The sequence below is a fragment of the Capricornis sumatraensis genome, chromosome 4 (genome assembly GCF_032405125.1).
Source record: "Capricornis sumatraensis isolate serow.1 chromosome 4, serow.2, whole genome shotgun sequence".
NCBI lineage: Eukaryota > Metazoa > Chordata > Mammalia > Artiodactyla > Bovidae > Capricornis > Capricornis sumatraensis.
In genome coordinates, this window is record NC_091072.1 from 104,714,304 (window position 1) to 104,736,304 (window position 22,001).

General features: G+C 39.0%; 1 protein-coding gene across 2 annotated transcripts in view; it reads left to right on the top strand.

Moving 5' to 3' along the window:
• The window catches only part of CFAP54 (cilia and flagella associated protein 54), a 324,342-nt gene that overhangs the window by 83,979 nt on the left and 218,362 nt on the right, over positions 1–22,001 (top strand). For both annotated transcript variants that reach the window (XM_068971780.1, XM_068971781.1), the window contains exons 23-26: positions 5,960–6,096; positions 9,840–9,987; positions 11,657–11,812; positions 17,858–17,980. In XM_068971780.1, the coding sequence (XP_068827881.1) occupies positions 5,960–6,096; positions 9,840–9,987; positions 11,657–11,812; positions 17,858–17,980 (564 nt within the window). The remainder of the gene's footprint in view (positions 1–5,959; positions 6,097–9,839; positions 9,988–11,656; positions 11,813–17,857; positions 17,981–22,001) is intronic.

Below are 22,001 nucleotides of genomic sequence, written 5' to 3' on the forward strand. Positions count from 1 at the left end.
AGACCAAATGCCACATACTACTGGATTATTGAACTACTAAATCAAATAGCAAGTGGGCACCGTGACTTGCTGAAATGAGGAAGTGAGGAATATCATTTATTAAAAAACTGTTGCCTGACAGACATTTTAACATTCATTATTCCATTGATTATAGTAACTCAAAGATAGAGGTGGTATTATTACTTTCAAGTTCAGGAAACAGATGAATTTAACCCTTCTCTGCCAATCTCATTTTATTCCAGAAAGAGTATCTTAGGGAGGTTAAGTAATTTACCCAAGGTTACTCCAATACTTTGGCCACTTGATGCAAAGAGCTGACTCATTGGAAAAGACCCTGATGCTGGGAAAGATTGAGGGCAGGAGGAGAAGGGGACGACAGAGGATGAGATGGTTGGATGGCATCACCAACTCAATGGACATGGGTTTGGGTGGACTCTGGGAGTTGGTGATGGACAGGGAGGCCTGGCTTGCTGAGTTTCATGATCTTGCAGAGTCGAACATGACTGAGAGACTAAACTGAACTCTGGTGGTAGATGGTAAGCCTGCCATTTGAACCAGCTCATGCCTTTCAACTGCTCTGTGTAGGTTCCCAGGAAATCATGTGTTCACCATCTAACATGTGCCAAGTTCATCTAGAGCTTACATCTCTCCCATCTCTTTGCTTCCTAGGTTGGTGTACTCCATAGGTCATCATGATCTGTGGGAGCAGTAGAGTTTGATGTTGGGTCGAGAATCACAATGGTGGCAGGAAACTGAAATTTGTACATTTTTTCCAATTCATGTATGAATTCATTGAAACTCTTTTATTAATAAAGGTTTGCCTTTTGTCTATGACCATTAAAAAGTCTAGAGCTACCAGGTAAAATGTAGTCATCCCCATTTTTAAAGTTTGTAAGAAGTTTCAACTCTTCTTTTCCCTCTTTGAACAAAAATTCAATGTTTGTTTTGTGCCAGGTTCTATGTTAGGTAGGTATCATCTCTTTTTCATTTGAACTGTTTTTTTTTTTTTTATTTTATTTTAATCAGTCTCATCACCACAACAGTAACCCTCATTCTAGTTGATTTTTGACCTATGGTTTCAGTTAAGACCCGGATTGCAAGAAATCCTCCCCTGGGGAAATGCAGCCAGGCCCTGGGAAGGCTGCAAAGTTCAGGCAGCTGTAAGCCTCATACCTCTGATACTCTCTGTACACTTGCTTTCTTTTTCTCTCTTTAAATATTGATTTTCCTTTCCATCTCTGGAGGGAATATGGCAGCCCCTTGAATGTTTTTGTATATTTCTCAATTTCAGCCATATTCTGGAACTGGTTAGCAATGTCGTAATCTTGATTCCAAATTTCTGGGAAAGAGACCTGCATTGGTTCACCCAGTGTAAGAAAGAGTCTGATCTCATTTTTAATGTTTGGCCACTGACTTGTTTTTAAATCTCACCCTTCTTTGTTCCTTTGGCCCCATACCTGAGCAGGCTACTAGGGAGATCTCTGACGTCACCTTCTCCTTTGGTGCCTGCAGGAAATTTAAATGTGCCAGCTGGCAGGAACTGTGCCCAGTCCAGGCACTAACAAAGCCCAACCTATTCCTTCTACTCCACGCAGGAAAACCTGGGCCTGCCTGTGCCTGCCTATGGGACTCTCCCTGGGAGTCCCTTGTGTGAAAAATAAACTTTCTCTTAGATCCTCCTGGTGCATGTAATGTCTTCAGCCTTAACACCTGAAGCAGACTGTGTGTGTGTATGTATGGGGTCCATCTTGCTTTGCTGTGGACCCAGCTTGGGTCAGGCACTCACCCTGGGCCAATCAATTGTGTTATTTTATAGCACACCTTCTGGGTGTTCTCTTCCGTATAAAGAGGGAAATTATCAGGAAAAGAGGAATTTTCAGTTCATTTCACACATTATTATTGAGTGCTTACTCTGTGCCCAGCATTGCTCTAAGCTAGTGATTCTAAAACTTGAGCCTGAATCAGAATGATCTGGAGTGCTGGCCTAAAGAGATTGCTGCCCCCACCGACAGAGTATATGGTTCACTTGGTGTGGGATAGGACCTGTTAAGTCTGCATGTATAACAAGTTCATAGGTGAGGCAGATGCTGATGGTTCAAGGACCATACTTTGAGAACCACTGTTCTAAGTGAAATGAGCAAAATGCCATGTAGGAGGTACGTAATAGCAAATGAACATAGTAAAGAAATAGATTGCCTATTAATAGGATGTTAGAAGGTAAGTCCTATGGAAAGATAGCGTAGAATACAGTCAGAGGAATTGAAAATGTGAAGTGGGATAAAGGAAAGTAAACTACAGTGTTACAGTGTTAAGTAAGCTGAACAGAGAAAATGTCATCTGGAAGACGAGATGTGAACAGACATTTGAAGGAGGTGAGGGAGCAGCTCTGGAGAAAGAAGATTCCACAGAAAGAGCTAGAAGAAAAGCCTGAAGGATTCCAGACCTGTACTTGGTATAACATAAATAGCAAGGAGGCCAGAATGACTGCATTAGAGGGGCCCAAAGGATTGCTTAGGGAGGTAAAAGGTGAGCGGATAGAGGGGAAAGTAGATCGTGATAAGAATTGCAGACCATTGTAGTAAGTATGGCTTTTACTGTGAGTGGAATGGACAGCATTGGAGAGAGTTTGATGTAATAAGACAGCATGACATTACTTCTGTTTCAAAGGCTCACCCTGGCTACTGTGTTGTGCACACACCATAAGGCATGATTGTAGAAGCAGAGGCAACTATTGAATACCTACTGCTGTCATCCAGTCAGAGATGGGAGTGGCTTGGCCAGGGTGATAGTAGTTGATGAGATGAAAAGTGGCCAGATTCTGGATATATTTTGAAGGAGGAGTTAACAAGAATTCCTGTTGGAAACAATTTATAGAGAAAAATAGGAGATGCCTTGAAGGTGTTTAGCCAACTAACTAGAAAGACAGACTTGGACCACAGCTGAGTTGGGGATGGCTATGGGTGGTGCAGAGAAAGATAAAAAATTCAGCTGGGGGCATGTTAAGGTTAGATGTTTATTAGATATTCAGAGAGAATTGTTGAGTAGTCAGTTAGACACGTGAATCTGGAGTTTGGGAGAGAGGTCTGGGTAGCAGAGGGAATTGAGAGTAGTCGTGTGACAACTATAGCCATGGGGCTGGATAATAGCAGCAAGGACATGAGTGCTGAGGAGAGGAGAGATCAGAAGACTGAGCCCTGGTGAACACCAGTATCATGAGATTGAGGAGAAGAGGAGGAGCTTGCCAAGGTGCTGGAAAGGAATGTATTAGGTTGGCCAAAATGTTTGTTCCATAGCATCTTATGGAAAAACCCACATAAACATTTTGGGATCTAGTTCCCCGACCAGGGATCGAACCTGGGCCCCCTGCATTGGGAGTGTGGAGTCTTAGCCTTTGGACCACCATGAAGTCCCTCTTTTAATGCTGCTTTCTCGTTTTAACCTCACCCCCTCTAAAGTCTATTCTGCACATGACTACTATTTAACCATCTTTGAACCTGCGAATATCAAGCACTCCTCTGTTAACTCACACAGACTCATGAATTTATAAACCTTTAATTTTATCATGGCATTTTTTCTTGTTTTGCAATGTCCACTGACTGAACAAATAATATTATTTTTATGTTTTCACTCTTTTTATAAAAAGTGAAATATAGTTGATTTAGTGTTGTGCCAATTTCTGCTGTACAGCAAAGTGACTCAGAAATAACTATTTTTAAAAAGCTATATTTTAAAAGGAAAGAACATTCAATTATAGTTTCACCAACTCCCTTACACATCATCTGTTATCATTTTCCGTGGTGAATCTTAGAATTATAATGGTGTTTTAATGACCACTTGGTCCAACTTTTTCATTTGCCCAATGTGGCCCAGAGAAGGGACCTCATCTATCACACTAAGTCTTGATTCTACTTTTTCATTTTATTTATTTTTTACTGAGTATTTGGCTCTGGACAAATTATTCTACTTGTCAATACCCCAGTTTCCTTATCTGGAAAACAAGGACACTCATAGAGCTCACTTCACAGAGCTGTAATGGAGTCAATGCAATAATGCATGTGAAATGCTTGGTCTAGGACCTGATATCTTTAAATACTTCCATCTGATTTTCAGGGCTTCCCAGGTAGCTCAGTGGTAAAGAATCTGCTCCCTCAGTGCAGATGTGGGTTCAACCCCTGGGTCAGGAAGATTCCTGGGAGAAGGAAATGGCAACCCACTCTAGTATTCTTGCCTGGGAAATCTCATGGAAAGCAGTGCCTGGTGTGCTACAGTCCATGGAGTCACAAAGATTTGGACATAACCGAGCAAACACGCACACACACACACATCTGATTTTCAAGACTTTCTGAAATCCTGTCTCACTTTACCTGTCCAGTCATACTGCCTGTGCTGTGCTTAGTTGCTTCAGTCATGTTGACTCTTTGCGATCCCAATAGACTGCAGCCCGCCAGGCTCCTTTGTCCATCATTTCTTCTGGCAAGAATACTGGAGTGGGTTGCCATGTTCTCCTCCAGGGGATCTTCCCAACCCAGGGATTGAATCCAGGTCCCCCTCATTGCAGGCAGATTCTTTACCAACTAAGCCGCCAGGAAAGCCCACCATACTGCCTGAGTGAATGAAAGTCACTCAGTCACGTCCAACTCTTTGTGACCCCAAGGACTATATAGTCCATGGAATTCTCCAGGCCAGAATACTGGAGTTGGTAGCCGTTCCCTTCTCCAGGAGATCTTCCCAACCCAGGGTCAAAGCCAGGTCTCCTGCATTTCAGGCGGATTCTTTACCAGCTGAGCCACAAGGGAAGCCGTACTTTTCTTCAAATTTTGACCTGTCTTTCCAGTCTCAAACGCCCTGTGGCAATTTCCTTCACAGGATCTTTTTCAGATTCCATCTAAACTGTGCCCATTTGAACCTTATTCCTGCCTTAGGGTTTACATCAAGCCCTGATTCCTCCTTGAAGTCTTCATTTCTCCTTTTTTAAGTCTCTACAATTATGATGTGATTATTTGCAATTTTTCTGTAATTTCATGTGTTTTACCACTGTAACTTGATTACAGTTTCATGGAGTATGAAATTGTTTTAAGCTTTGAAGAATCTAGATTTACAGTGCTTAGCACCAAGTAGAAACTTCATAAAAGTTTACTGGTTGGTTGATTATGAGTATTGACTTGGCAGATTTTAAAAGTTCTGGCCCTGTAAGCTATTCCCTTGTGTGGAATATAGTCTAGTAACATGTCATTTACATACTTAATGAATTTATTTATACTTAATACCCTACCTGCTTCCACTGAGAATTTGAAGCATCATAGAACTCATGTGGTGTGATTTCATATCGTTACACATATTTGGATAGAGTGATTTTTAGAGATACAGTTAAAGAAATACATCCCACCAAAAGAAATAGGTAAGTTGATGGTTTTTTCTTGCAAGCTTCTAGGTTTTTTCAGTGAAATCGGTTATTTCGCCAAATGGTGAATGTGTGAAACTTAAAACACATTATGGTGTTTTATTCCTTACTCTTTTCAGCTCTGAAGCCTTTGTTGCCAAAAAAGCTCTGAAAATGTCAGTCAGAACCAGAGAAGAATGAAGTATATTTCATATTTTGGGTTTGGGAAATCTGATTGTTTCTCTTGGAACAGATTGTTCATTATAACAGTGTCTGTAATAAATGGAGTGCACTGCCGAGATAGATGGAAATGAAATTAATTTGGCTCAGATGTGATCTTTGTTTTGCTTATGAGAATTTGAAACATCCTTACAGAGTTTCAAATTTCCATGCAATTTAGAAATAAAAGAGATTTCAAAATGTGTCTTTCTCCCTTGCTGTGGCCCTGTAGAGCAGAACAGCCAATGTGAATAATTTTGTAGGAAATTAGAGTGTGATTGGACCTTCTCAGAATTCTTGTTGAAAGTATACACTCCCCAAATTCAAGTTATGCCTAAGAGAATGTGCTTTCTGTTGCAGGTTGCCTATCAGACTGGTAACTATGATCTGGCTAAGAAAGTTTTCTCGCCAGTCTGGGATTATTTTGTTGCTTCACCACCTCAGGGTGACCAATCCATTATTTGTTTAAGTAATATAATGACTGTTACACAGAGAAGGTAATTAGAAATGTTCTTTTATTTTTTATTTATTTATTTTTACTTTATTTTACTTTACAATACTGTATTGGTTTTGCCATACATTGACATGAATCCACCACGGGTGTATACAAGCTCCCAATCCTGAATCCCCCTCCCTCCTCCCACCCCATATCATCTCTCTGGATCATCCTCATGCACCAGCCCCAAGAATCCTGTATCCTGTATCGAACATAGACTGGCACTTCGAAGAAATGTTCTTTTAAAATATTAATTTGCTTATTGAAAAGACAGATGTTGGCTGTGAAGCCTAGAGTTAATTTACTTTCAAGTTCATGTTGAGATGGTATATGTAAAACTACTTCCAACAAGTAAAGCATAGATGTTCTGAAGGTTTGGGTCCTTCTTAGAACTTTCTTTGTTAGAATTGGAAAAAACACTGGAAACATATGGATACATTTTGAATATAAGCTAATGAGGTTATGAGGAAAAAAAACCCCAAATACTAACCAAGGTAGTATCAGTTTTACTAGAAAACACAAATACGTAATGGGGACCTTTATCACAGAGAAAGGTCAGGTTGAAATTAAGGTTAGGGTCAAGGGTGAGCTCTTAGGGTAAGAAGACTTTTCCTTTGCTTGAAGAGGCACCCAGGATTAGGCCACCAACTGCAAATAGGTCTATAGAAGCCATATAAAGCTACAGGCTATCCTTTGCCATTTTTTCCTTAAGAAACCAAAGTTTAAGGGCAGCATCAGAAATGAGCATTAGTATAATTTCAGCCTGTCTCAACAACATATTCAATAAGAACAGTCTCCTTTACCTGCTTGATAATGCCTAAAATTCCCTTAATAAGGCAAAACTCTTCACTCCTCAATAGTAATGAGTTTAAAAATGCAAATGCTGAATGAGGCAAGACATTGGTAACACTTATTCATGTAAATGTATAATTCCATTCAATGAAACAAACATAAACTTAGTGTTTACCATGTATGAGGATGCTCAGTGCTGTATGTATGAGGATGCTTAGTGCTGTGGGGGATGGATTCAAGAGGCATTTCAGAAGTGGAGGAGACAGATCTTGGCAGATTTTATGTGACTTGTGGGGATAAGACAGAGGAACGAAGAGAAGCTGACTGGGATTTCCAGCGAGGGTAAGCCTCTGATGTTACTAAGGGAAGCTGAGAGGTGGAGTGAGGTTTTGGATGAAGAGAACAAATTTGGGGATGTATGGAGTTCAGTTTTCCAGCAGGACAACTGTAGATATGAGCTGACACTCAGGAGAGAGCTCAAGGCTAGAGACATATATAAATTGTTCACTGAGGTCATTGTTGGAATTTTGACGATGAGTGGTATCTTCCGAGAAATGACTGTTGAGCAGAAAAGGTAGAAGGCTGGACTTGAATCCTGGGGCACTGCTTACATTTAAGAGGTAGAGGTAGGAGTTGGAACCAAGGAAGGAAATTGAAATGAATCAGTTCTGAAAGTAAAAGTTCAGGAAAGTGCATTGCCAAGGGAAGTGAGAAGATTATCATGGAGGCCCTGACCAGCAGTGTTATATGCTGGTGCAAAGTCAGACGGAGTAGTCGCTTAAGAAAATGCTGCAAAGAGGTTGGGTAGGATGAAAACCAAGAGGAGGCTTTTAGAGTTGGCATATAGGAAGACATTGGTAAGTTGAAGAGAGCCATTTTTGTGCTGTGATGGGCCAGGAATATATTGCAGTTGGTTAAGGAATAAATGAAAATGGAAAATAGTAACAAGCAAAAACTACCCATTTGAAGTTTGGTGGTAAAGATCACAGGAAAGTTGGCAGAAGCTTTGGGGGAAGGCAACCTTAAGGCCAGAATTTTGGAAGATTGAGATAAGAGAGCCAGTGGTGAGGGAGAGCCTAAGAATGTATGGTGGTGGGGCTACAAAGATCCTAGAGCACATGGAGGTGGAGAACAGGAAGTTCATATCATTTTCTAGGGGAATATGAATAAGTAGGCATCAGGGATAGATGGAAGTGTTGCTGAGAATCATGGCTCAGATGATGTTACGTAACATGAATTGTATCAATAGCAGAGCCCAGTTCCTTGTGGCTGAGGGCTACATTAGATTCACCTTTATATTCTAGGATCTAGAATAATGCTTTTATACATGGTTGGTGTTGAGCAAATGCTAGTCTGAATGAAAAACAAAAAGGAATGAGGTAAATAAATAAATGATTAATTGATTGGCCATTATGGCAGGGATAAAAAAAATCAGATAATGACATCTATGCATAGTCAGGCAAGTTTATTATTGCATAAATTATGGGGTGCAGAATCTAGAGTGCTGGAGAGGTCACTATGGAAATGACTGACCAGAGTCCAAGCTGGATACTGGAGGAACTAGAGCCAGGAGGAGGTGATAACTTGGACTTACTGTGTGTGTCGAACTACTCATGGTCATCAATGACAAAGAAAGTTTAGTATGAGTTGTAGAACCAGGATAACTAAAATCCTCCTGGCAAAGACAATTTCAGAGTTTAACATGGTGGTGAAGCAGATCCTCTTTAATGTCAATTGATGTCAGATCCTTTCCTGTTTTATAGGGAGAGTGGAGGGACCTGAGGCTTAGAAGAGAGGGTTTGTCACCAAATAAGGCTTAAGGGCAAGGAAGGGACTAGAGAAACAAAGAAGACTGCAGATTTCACGGTTTTGCCAGTGGTGGGCACTGTTGACTGTAATTTAGAAAAGATAATTTGAAGTGACTCTACTTCTGTAGGGCTTCCTTGGTGTCAAAAGAATCTGCCTGCACTGCAGGGGACCCGAGTTTGATCCCTGGATTGGGAAGATCTCCTAGAGTAGGGAATGGCTAACCACTTCAGTTTTCTTGCCTGGAGAATTCCATGGACTGAGGAGCCTGGCGGGCTATAGTCAGACATGACTGAGCAACTAACACTTTCACACTTCAGGGGCAGATTTGGGATAGAGTTGGAGGGGCAGTGTGTTAATAGCTCAGCTGTGTCTGACTCTTTGTGATCCCATGGACTGTAGCCCACCAGGCCCCTCTGTCCATGGGATTCACCAGGCAAGAATACTGGAGTGGGTGTCATTCCCTTCTCCTGGGGATCTTCTCCACCCAGGGATCAAATCCACGTCTCTTACATCTCCTGCATTGGCAGGCAGGTTCTTTACCATCTGAGCCACCAGGAAAGCCCAAATCTGTCTCTACTTCTCTTTAACCATGGCTGATTTTGCTATAAATAACCCTCACTTTCAGAAAGTTTATTGATTGAAATATTGGGCCTATTTTCCAAACTTCTGAGTATCTATAATGATTTCAATTATATTGATAGAAAAGAGCTATATATTTTAGAATCAGAAAATTTTGCCAGTGGTTTATGTTTTATATATCCATGACATATGTCCATAGCTTAATTTTCTTAGTTATGAACTTGTTGTTAAGAATAGTCTTTAATTTCAATTTAAACAGCAAGAATAGTCTTTAATTTCAATTTAAACAGCTGTGCAAGAGTTACTATGTTATGTACTTTTGCTGCTGCTGCTGCTAAGTTGCTTCAGTCGTGTCCGACTCTGTGCAACACTATGGACAGCAGCCGACCAGGCTCCTCTGTCCACAGGATTCTCTAGGCAAGAATTGGAGTGGGTTGCCATTTCCTTCTCTGACTTTTGCTGCTATCTTGGGATAATAGTGTTGGTATAACAAATCAATCTACAAAGTTGAATTCACACACTAAATCACCTTATACCTGTAATATCATTTACTTCTTTTTGCAGATTACATTCAGATATTTTGACAGAGAGTTCTTCCATTCTCTTATATCTTTTTCTTAGAAATATTTTTGTAACAAGTGACATTAAAATTAAAGAAGAAAATTTTTTCTGTGATAATATTAAAGGCAATGAGATTTTCCCTTCTCAACAAGTAAGTGAATTAAAATCATTGCAAATGCATTATTTCCCTTGATTTGTTTCTTGATGTTTCAAGTTTATGAGCTGTGGGGATTGTATATCCTCACTTGTGAACGGACTGAGAGAACTTTGTATGATTGTGCTGGTTTATTTGATATTGTTTGTAGATTTCACAGGTCTAGGCTCATGGTTTTTCCCCCTTTCTTTTCCCCCCTTCCTATATACAGGAATATATATATATATATTCCTGTATAAAAGTAGTATAAATTAAAATATTCAAAATTTATAATGTATAAAGTGAAACCTATTAGAATTCTATTATCCCTAAGAATACTACATTCTTGTTTTCATGTGATTTCTCCCATTTTAAAAAATATGCATAGACAACTATGCTATTATTACTTAACAAAAACGGAATCATGATCGATTCACTGTTCTGTTAACTTGCTTTTTGAATACTTTTTATAATTTATCTTGGACATGCTTTCATGCTGGTACATATCCATCTGGTACATTTTTAAAAACTATAATATTGCATCCTGTGCAGAGGCAGGAATTTAACTTATCTCCTATTGATATGTTCTCAAGGTACTTATAAATATTGCTCTATTATACCTGTAGCCTTACAATGCTCTTGCTTTTAGTAACAATCCTACATTTTTTTTTTTCAATCTAAATTGAGGTTCATTCTTCTTTTTCTCCCTTCCTTCTTTACTTACTTCAGATATATGGAGATTTTTGTCATTTTTGTTTTTCTTTTACAGTTGCTTTTTCCTAACCATCCACTTATTCTTTAATTAATTAGCCAATAACTTGTTCCATGAGACTGTGCCAATTTCTGTGGGTATGAAAGTAAAAAAACAAATATGACTCTCTGCCTAAGACAAGTTCACATTTTTATAGAGCACAAGCATTCACAGCCATTGACCTGTTCCTACTAAGCTGCATTCAGCTTCTTCTTCTTTTTTTTTTTTTTTCATCATTTAGTCTGAAAATGAGGACAGTCTTTAAGTACTTCAGTGAATTCCAGAATGCTGGACTACCATTCCAATAACAATTTGCTGTATAGAAATTTCTGGTTGCCCCTCATATTGTTTTCTTTGAATGAAATCTCTCCCCAAAGAAGAGAAAGGAGTAAGATAGGATTCTTACTCTTCTTAAGTGATGTTTAATCACAAAAAGCCTAACTTTACATTTTGCTTTAAGTAGCAGAAGTATAATAGAAGATAGGTTAGTCTACAAAAAATTTTACCATTTTCTGACAAATCCAGGAGAGAAATAAGGGTCTATTAATCAAGTGGGGGCCATATTACAGCAATAATATATTTTAATTATTATTTGTTACAGTTTATATTTTTGAAAAAGCTAGAGTTTTCCTCCTAAAATAGAGCCAAGATTTTATCTTACCAATCAAAAAGATTGGTGCCTTTTCTGTTACTAGTGGTATTTGATTGTAATTCATAAAAAGATTTAAAGTTTAATTCTAAGATTGTATCATCCATATGTATCAATAGCATTATTGGGGAGTTAGAGCTGTTCCTGAATTTAGGTTTTTCTTTTTATCAACATTCATGTTACTGTTAAATTACAAGGGTCACATTTCCTACCCCTTCTCCTCGTTAGAGACACACAAGTTAAGTACCTGGTGTTCAGCTTGAGTAACAATACCTGTTTCTTTACAGATTGCTAGACTGATTGAATGTGAGAGAGTATTGGTGGCATTGGAACTGAGCAACTATCTAAATGATTCCAGTTACGCCCTTCAGGCTGTGACTCAGTGTTATGGCCTCCTTGCTCCTATCATTTATCACAATATTGTTTTGGTACCTGTTGTACAGGTAAGGGTTTCACCCCCTCCCCATAAGGGTATTTTTTAACAAAGGCAAGTCAGCACTGCATTTTGGAAAAGAAAATGCAACATGTCTCTTAGAAAGTACAAATAGGTCAAGAATGAGTATTATGACATTTCGTGAGTTAACTGAAAGATATTTTAATAATTTAAATTATATGTCTGGGAAAACATAAATAAGAACTTAAAATGTGTTTCCCTGAAAACATTCAGCCCTGTTGCTGTCCATATTTAAATATGGGTAACATACTTTTCTAGATTGTATTTTTAAAGTCATTTCAATTTTTATGGTCTTGTAATGTTAGAGACAGCAATATTTATTCAAGGCATACTGTTAAAGGCATCACTGAGGGGAAAAAAATTGGTGGATAACCCGAAAAATGAACTTGATGTCTCTGTGGTGAAATTGGAATTTTTGGAAAAAACGTTGATAAGACTTGGCTGAAGGGATTGTATTAGTTGTCTGTGTTTCCTAACAAATCACCAACACTCAGTGGCTTAAAATAACACCCATTCACTATCTCATAGTTTCTGGAGGTCAGAAGGCTGGATACAGGTTGTCTGGATCTTTGGCTCAGGATCTCATCAGGCTAAATTCAAGGTGTTGATCAGAGCTGTGGTCAGAATTTTAGCTCAGGATCAGGCTAAAATCAAGGTGTTGACCAGAGCTGTGGTCTCATCTGAGGCTTGGGGTTTTCTTCCAAATTCACTGGTTGTTGAGAGATACATTCCCTTGCGGCCATGTGATGAGTCCTTTAGTCCTGAAAGGCTGACCACCAGTGAGTGCCCTGCCACAAGCCCTTCTCCACAACATGGCAGTCTGCTTCTTAAAGCATTGTCCTTTCTTCTTAGAGGTGAGAGATTAGAGATATCAGACCTCCTTTGGAGTGGGGGCATGTCTCAGCATGTCCCAGACATTTCATTAATGTGTCAGGCCCCTGAATCTTTTTAGGGTTTATTTCTATCCTCTGGAGGGCAATCATCTCACATCTTCAACATACTTGCCTTTTCTTGTTTATTAGGCTCAGTTAACATGATTTATTGATGTAGTGGTCCAGTGTTTTGTTTTGAGACATGTCCACAAAGTTAAGGTCCTATCATAAAATATTAGGTCAGAGAGTGGAAGCATTATTACTGCCCTAGGTCAAGACTCTAAATGCATGTTTTTATCTGCCTGGTGTGAATTGGGGCTTCTTCTAATACTTCTTCCCCATAGGATATTATTTCTGTCCAATAAGATAAAAAAGGCAACATTAGCCACCTCAAGGCACCCCCATTCCTTTTTTAAAAATAACTGTTTTATTTTATACTACTCCTTGGAAGAAAAGTTATGACCAACCTAGATAGCATATTCAAAAGCAGAGACATTACTTTGCCGACTAAGGTCCATCTAGTCAAGGCTATGGTTTTTCCTGTGGTCATGTATGGATGTGAGAGTTGGACTGTGAAGAAGGCTGAGCGCTGAAGAATTGATGCTTTTGAACTGTGGTGTTGGAGAAGACTCTTGAGAGTCCCTTGGACTGCAAGGAGATCCAACCAGTCCATTCTGAAGGAGATCAGCCCTGGGATTTCTTTGGAAGGAATGATGCTAAAGCTGAAACTCAGTACTTTGGCCACCTCATGCAAAGAGTTAACTCATTGGAAAAGACTGTGATGCTGGGAGGGATTGGGAGCAGGAGGAGAAGGGGATGACAGAGGATGAGATGGCTGGATGGCATCACTGACTCGATGGATGAGAGTCTGAGTGAACTCTGGGAGTTGGTGATGAACAGAGGCCTGGCGTGCTGCGATTCATGGGGTCGCAAAGAGTCGGACATGACTGAGAGACTGAACTGATAGCCAATTAACAATGCTGTGATAATTTCAGGTAAGGGACTCAGCCATACATATACTCCTTTTATTCATTCTCCCCCAAACTCCCTTTTTGCTCCAGCAAAGATAGCACAATGGAACAGTGCCTGCAACTGCTGCTTCATTGGTTGAGTTGAGAGTAGTCCCCTGTCATGCTCTGGGATCCTACTGATTCAGGATGCATTTAACTCAGAAAGTGCATGATAGCTATGAGGGAAAGACTTAGGAAAGGAGTTTTTAAATTAAATTGTATAGTTTAGAGCAGGAAAAGATGAATGGAACAAGGGAGAGATGCCAGAAGTAGGCCTCACTGTAGAAGAATGTAATGTATGATGGAATTGGCTTTCCAATTCAGTGGGAAGGTAATGGATATTTTTAGTAAATGGTGGTGAAACATCGGGATATTCCTCTGAAAAAAGACCCCTACTTTGTACCATATGTAAACAGTCCAGATAAATTGCAGGTTTAAATGTAAAAGACAGCAAAAACTTTTGGAAAAAAATAATCACAAGAGAGTCCATGTAGAGTCAGTGTTGGGGAACTCTAACCAAAATAGAACTCTTAGATATAAGAAATATTCGACTATATTTAAATGGCAACCCATGTGTGGCAAAAGGAGCCATAACAAAGATTGTAGGCAATTTATGGATTTGGGAAAGTTATCCAACACTAATGAGGGTAACGATATATAACAAAAAGTTTTTTTAATAACTGAATAAATAATGGGCATGGGATAATAATATGAAGTTTATAGGAGAGCAAATCCAAGTGGCAAAAAGATGCTCAGATTCTGAATATCCATAGAAATTGCCATTAAGTCAACAATATAATATCACTAGCAGAATTGAAAAGATCTGTAACTCCTATTGCTGGTGAGGATGTGGGGCAAAGGCATTCTCATTCATTAGTGGGAGAAATGTGAACTGTTATAGTCTTTTAGAATTTGGTAATGCAAACCTAATTTTAATTAAACTAAGTATAAGTAAAATTAAAAACAAATATGGCTAACATAGCAATTCCTCTGCTAGTAATTTATCTCGTGGAATAATATTTTAGTAAATTAAAAAGTGCATTTACACAGCCCAGCAATTCCTTTCTTAATGATTTATCCCATAGATTAAAATCACCCCTAGTTCTACCCATTGCTTCCATCTGTTCTACCTACTGGGGATACAATACCACATAATGGAATTGAGTTAGAGGGACTACTGTGCCCTGGAGGATGGTACCTCATCCTCCCTAGGTATCATCTCAAAGCTGGCACCTCACTTGCTGCTCATTTTGGCAACTGAATAGGTAGGGGATGGTTTTTGTTGTGGTTGTGTGTGTGTGTGTGGTTTTTTTTTTTTTGGTTATGCCATGTTGCTTGTGATTTCTTAGTTCCCCAACCAGGGATTGAACCCACTAGACTGCCAGGGAAGTCCCTGTGTAGGGGTGTTTATTGTAGCTTTCTTGGTGAAGGCAAAAGAGCTGGAGACAAAGAGGACATGCAGTAATTGAAGGATGGCCAGAACTGCCAGACTGTAAAACATCAACCTTAAAACTGTGCAACAGGAAGGCTCTGGAAATTGTTGCAAAATTATGATTGGTTTACAGTAAATAATATTAGGTAACCATTAGGAATGATGAATTAAATTTATACCTATAGACTTGGAGGGATTTTTCACAAGACATGCCTGAAGGGGAAATGCATAGTTCAGAAAGTGTGCTTAATTTCACTTTGTAAAATAACATTAACTCTCTCTCTGTGTGAAAGTGAAAGTACATGCGAAAGTGAAGTGAAAGTGTTAGTTGGTCAGTCATGTCTGACTCTTCGCAACCTCGTGGACTGTAGTTCATCAGGTTCCTCTGTCCATGGAATTCTCCAGGCAAGAATACTGAAGAATACACACACACACACACACACACACACACAAATATACATACACACATAGGATTACATGAGCCCAGAGAAAACTACAGAACTGCTAGGTGGTTAACTTGATTCGGGGATATGGAACAGTACGTTGGGAGATGGTGATGGTGGAAGGGAGGAGTTAAAGCTGCGTTGAAAAGAATTCATAAGTGTTCTGTGACAACAGTAATAATATTGTTAGATTGATGGCTTGAAGCAATTAATGTGTCCACAAAGGACAAACCTCCGTATATTAATTTGTCCTTGGGATAATCTGAATGATGAATAGATTGATGCAATCTAAGTCTGCCTTTCTGATAGCAATATTGCTCAGAAGTGTGTGGCAATATTGAAAGATAAACTTAATTGTCCAGCTCTGGATCAAATTCAGGATCACATGATATGGAAAATAATTAAGGAAGTAAGTACCAATTTGGAAAACTCAGCAGTAGCCACAGGACTGGAAAAGGTCCGTTTTCATTCCAGTCCCAAAGAAAGGCAATGCCAAAGAATGCTCAGACTACCACACAATTGCACTCATCTCACATGCTAGTAAAGTAATGCTCAAAATTCTCCAAGCCAGGCTTCATCAGTATGTGAACCGTGAACTTCCAGATGTTCAAGCTGATTTTAGAAAAGGCAGAGGAACCAGAGATCAAATTGCCAACATCCGCTGGATCATGGAAAAAGCAAGAGAGTTCCAGAAAAACATCTATTTCTGCTTTATCGACTATGCCAAAGCCTTTGAGTGTGTGGATCAGAATAAACTGTGGAAAATTCTGAAAGAGATGGGAATACCAGACCACCTGACCTGCCTCTTGAGAAATCTATCTGCAGGTCAGGAAGCAACAGTTAGAACTGGACATGGAACAACAGACTGGTTCCAAATAGGAAAAGGAGTACGTCAAGGCTGTATATTGTCACCCTGCTTATTTAACTTCTATGCAGAGTACATCATGAGAAACGCTGGGCTGGAAGAAGCACAAGCTGGAATCAAGATTGCTGGGAGAAATATCAAGAACCTCAGATATGCAGATGACACCACCCTTATGGCAGAAAGTGAAGAGGAACTAACAAGCCCCTTGATGAAAGTGAAAGAGGAGAGTGAAAATGTTGGCTTAAAGCTCAACATTCAGAAAACGAAGATCATGGCATCTGGTCCCATCACTTCATGGCAAATAGATGGGGAAACAGTGGAAACAGTGTCAGACTTTATTTTGGGGGGCTCCAAAATCACTGCAGATGGTGATTGCAGCCATGAAATTAAAAGACGGTTACTCCTTGGAAGAAAAGTTATGACCAACCTAGATAGCATATTGAAATGCAGAGACATTACTTTGCCAATAAAGGTCCATCTAGTCAAGGCTATGGTTTTTCCTGTGGTCATGTATGGATGTGAGAGTTGGACTGTGAAGAAAACTGAGTGCCGAAGAATTGATGCTTTTGAAGTGTGGTGTTGGAGAAGACTCTTGAGAGTCCCTTGGACTGCAAGGATGTCCAACCAGTCCATCCTAGAGGAGATCAGTCCTGGGTGTTCATTGGAAGGACTGATGCTGAGGCTGAAACTCCAGTACTTTGGCCACCTCATGTGAAGAGTTGACTCACTGGAAAAGATTCTGATGCTGGGAAGGATTGCGGGCAGGAGAAGAAGGAGACAACAGAGGATGAGATGGCTGCATGGCATCACTGACTCAATGGACATGAGTTTGGGTAAACTCTGGGAGTTGGTGATAGACAAGGAGGCCTAGCGTGCTGTGATTCATGGGGTAGCAAAGAGTCGGACACGACTGAACGACTGAACTGAACTGAACTGAACTGAAGAGCCAATATTAATTGATTTCCTGGGGATGAGTGCTTGGTTTTATTTTAAAGGAAGCTCTTATACCAAGTACCCATATTGCTGTGTATTTAATATGGTACATAGTCATTCTCTGTAAGTTTTTTTCAAGGTTCTCCTAAGCCTGAATGTCATCTTTAGTTTCTTGTACACATGTAACATTTTACCTGTATCTTTTGTGGTACTTATCAGTATGGGCTTTGTTTTATCTATTTTGTATTTATTTTATCCTCTCCACTAGCTTTCAGGTTACTTTAGATGAAGGACTCATTTGAACATTGAATTTATCAATTTTATCTAAGGGTACACTTCTTTGTACAAGATAAGCAATTGGTCCATAATTATTAACAACAAGAAAATGGGATGACTTAAACTTGCATGATTTAAATAAGGCATTTTTTTAAATGAGTAAAGATATTTTCAACAAAAAGCATTGTGTTTCTATTTTTCAGATCTTGATAAAGTGTGTGGTGGTTTTGCAAGGACTACCAAATGTCATCCACTCAAAGAAACATCTTACAAGCTTTGAAAGTGTACAGCATATGATAGCTTGCTGTATCTTCTACATAACAAAGGTATCTACCTCATTCTTTGCCTACTGTCATAAGACTTAGGAGCCCTAATGATTTAGAAAGTTACACTACTTTAAAAAATTTTTTTAAAATATAAATTTATTTATTTTAATTGGAGGCTAATTAGTTTACAATATTGTATTGGTTTTGCCATACATCAACATGAATCCGCCATGGGTGTACACGTGTTCCCCATCCTGAAACCCTCTCCCTCCTCCCTCTCCGTACCATCCCTCTGGGTCACCCCAGTGCACCAGCCCTGAGCAACCTGTATCCTGCATCGAACCTGGACTGGCAATTCGTTTCATATATGATATTATACATGTTTCAGTACCATTCTCCCAAATCATCCCACCCTCTCCCTCTCCCACAGAGTCAAAAAGACTGTTCTATACATCTGTGTCTCTTTTGCTGTCTCGCATACAGGGTTATCATTACCATCTTTCTAAATTCCATATATATGCATTAGTATACTGTATTGGTGTTTTTCTTTCTGGCTTACTTCACTCTGTATAATCAACTCCAGTTTCATCCACGTCATTAGAACTGATTCAAATGTATTCTTTTTAATGGCTGAGTAATACTCCTGAATATTCCATTGTGTATATGTACCACAGCTTTCTTATCCATTCATCTGCTGATGGGCATCTAGGTTGCTTCCATGTCCTGGCTATTATAAACAGTGCTGTGATGAACATTGGGGTACACGTGTCTCTTTCAATTCTGGTTTCCTCGGTGTGTATGCCCAGTAGTGGGATTGCTGGGTCATAAGGCAGTTCATTTCCAGTTTTTTAAGGAATCTCCGCACTGTTCTCCATAGTGGCTGTACTAGTTTGCGTTCCCACCAACAGTATAAGAGGTTTCCCTTTTCTCCACACCCTCTCCAGCATTTATTGCTTGCAGACTTTTGGATAGCAGCCATTCTGACTGGTGTGAAATGGTGCCTCATTGTGGGTTTGATTTGCATTTCTCTGATAATGAGTGATGTTGAGCATCTTTTCATGTGTTTGTTAGCCATCTGTATGTCTTCTTTGGAGAAATGTCTATTTAGTTCTTTGGCCTATTTTTTGATTGGGTCGCTTATTTTTCTGGAATTGAGCTGCAGGAGTTGCTTGTATATGTTTGAGACTAGTTGTTTGTCAGTTGCTTCATTTGCTATTATTTTCTCCCATTCAGAAGGCTGTCTTTTCACCTTGCTTATAGTTTCCTTTGTTGTGCAGAAGCTTTCAATTTTAATTAGGTCCCATTTGTTTATTTTTACCTTTATTTCCAATATTCTGGGAGGTGGGTTATAGAGGATCCTGCTGTGATTTATGTCGGAGAATGTTTTGCCTATGTTCTTCTCTAGGAGTTTTATAGTTTCTGGTCTTACGTTTAGATATTTAATCCATTTTGAGTTTATTTTTGTGTATGGTGTTAGAAAGTGTTCTAGTTTCATTCTTTTACAAATGGTTGACCAGTTTTCCCAGCACCACTTGTTAAAGAGATTGTCTTTTCTCCATTGTATGCTCTTGCCTCCTTTGGCAAAGATAAGTTGTCCATAGGTGCATGGGTTTATCTCTGGGCTTTCTATTTTGTTCCATTGATCTATATTTCTGTCTTTGTGCCAGTACCATACTGTCTTGATGACTGTGGCTTTGTAGTAGAGCCTGAAGTCAGGCAAGTTGATTCCTCCAGTTCCATTCTTCTTTCTCAGGATTGCTTTGGCTATTCGAGGTGTTTTGTATTTCCATACAAATTGTGAAATTATTTGCACTACTTTTAATCACAGTGTTTAGAATACTTAAAATAGTAGAACTTCGTTATTATTCAGAGCCCTTACTTTGTTGTTATTCAGAGCCATTACTTTGTTGTTATTCAGTTGCTAAATCATGTCTGACTCTTTGCAACACTATGGACTGCAGCACGCCAGGCATCCCTGTCCTTCACTATCTCCTGCAGTTTGCTCAAACTCATGTAATTGAGTTGATGATGTCATCCAACCGTCTCATCCTCTCTTGTCCCCTTCTCCTTTTGCCTTCAATCTTTCCCAGTTGCAGGGTCTTTCCAGTGAGTTGACTCTTCACATCAGGTAATTAAAGTATTGGTGCTTCAGCTTCAGCATCAGTCTTTCCAATGAATATTCAGGGTTGATTTCCTTTAGGATTGACTGGTTTGGTCTCCTTGCAAGCCAAGAGAATTTCAAGAGTCTTCTCCATTATTTTAGTTGAGACTTAAGTTTGCTTCTGTGGAGGTCTGGTAACAGAGAGGCCTCTACTCTCTACCTTAGCAAAGAGGTCATGTCCTGACTTCAGGAGCAGAAAATCGTATTCCTTCAATCACTCACTGGTTTGCCACTGTAGAGAGACCTCTATGCCCTGGTCTGTGTAGATGGCTGAGGGAGCATAAGCCATTAGCAAGAAGAAATGATAATAATTCACTTATGGGAACTCAGAAGCCCAAGGAGGAAGAACAAGCCAAAAACTAGAATAATTGTATTATTTGTTCTTACAGTGTTGAAAAGGATCAGAGATGACTAAAGAAAAAGAAACCTTTCAAGCAGTACAATTAGAACAAATTTAATTTTTTCTTCCAGTTTTGTTGGGCTATCACTGACATACAACACTGTATAAGTTTAAGATGTACAACATAATGACTTAATTTACATACAGCATGAAGTGATTACCATAAGAAATTTTGTGAACATGCACATCTCCTAAGGATACAAAATTAAAGAAATAGGAAAAATGTTTTTTCTTGTGATAAGCACTCTTAGAATTTACTCCCATAGTAACTTTCATATATAACAAATTTAATTTTGGATTAAAAATTAAACAAATGAAGATTGCGATTATACTTCTTGATTCAGATATGGAAGCGCAAGAAATACCTGCAGATGTTGAATAGTATTACCTATAGATAAATTCAGAAAACAGATCCAGAAATCATAACATGAAATAAAAGGAGTCTGGAAGTAGAAAAGAAATACATAGCAAAGTAATCATCTTTCTGAGTCCCAAGCAGGATTAATGTTAGAATATATATGTAGACACATGTTGGTGAAATTCCTGAAATCCAAGGATGAGGACAAATCTGAATGTTTGAGACTGAAAGAACAGGTTACTTATTTGCAATGGAAAGAGAATCAATTAGCTTCAGACTTTTTATCAGCAACACTAAAAGTTAAATTCCTGGAGCAACATTTGTAGAATCCTGAGGGAAAAAGGATTAAGGCCTGTAAATTAATAACCAGGAAAAGATATCATTCATTTGTCAGGGCAAAATAAACATTTTCAGAAGTACAGGCGTTTAAAAAGTATTCCATCCATGTATTTATCTGAGAAAAACACTTGAGGAAATACTCTATCAAATGACAGTTGGTTCAGGACAGAAATCCCAAGATAGGGAAAGATGAAAAGGAGAGGAATAAGGGGAGCAACGAATCTTGCAATATATGTATTATTAAAAGTAAATGGGTAATAATGATGTGACTAGGATTTTGTAATATAAATGCTAAAGAGGGAGTCTTGAAATAGAAGAGTCATCCATGGAAGAAAAACCTATTAGTAACCTAGAGCCAAAGCTTCTATCCTGTTTAGGGTTGAGGGAGTGATGAGCAACTATAGATTCATGGTGCCTGTTGTATAACTTTATTATTTTCTTTTGAAAGAATATGAATATTTAAAGATGACTCAGGAATATGTAGGCATGAGCTGATCTTTAAAACATGGTAGGACTGTTCTAAACTGTCAAGAAGCGAAAGCACACAGAGGAATGGCAGGGAGGAAAAAAGAACAAAAAAGTGGCAGGGACGAAACATGGCTAATTTAACAAAAGTAAGAAGAAGGAAACTGAGATTGTATTTCAGATGGAAGGAATGAAATCAAGTACATTAATTACTTCACTAAGCGTGAATGAACTCAAGAGACAGAGACTGTCAGATGGGCTGAAAAGTTAGATTCAAATGTGTATGATTTCAAAACACCCTGTAAAACAAAATAACAAGGAATTTGAAAAATAAATGGACACAGATATTGGGAAAATG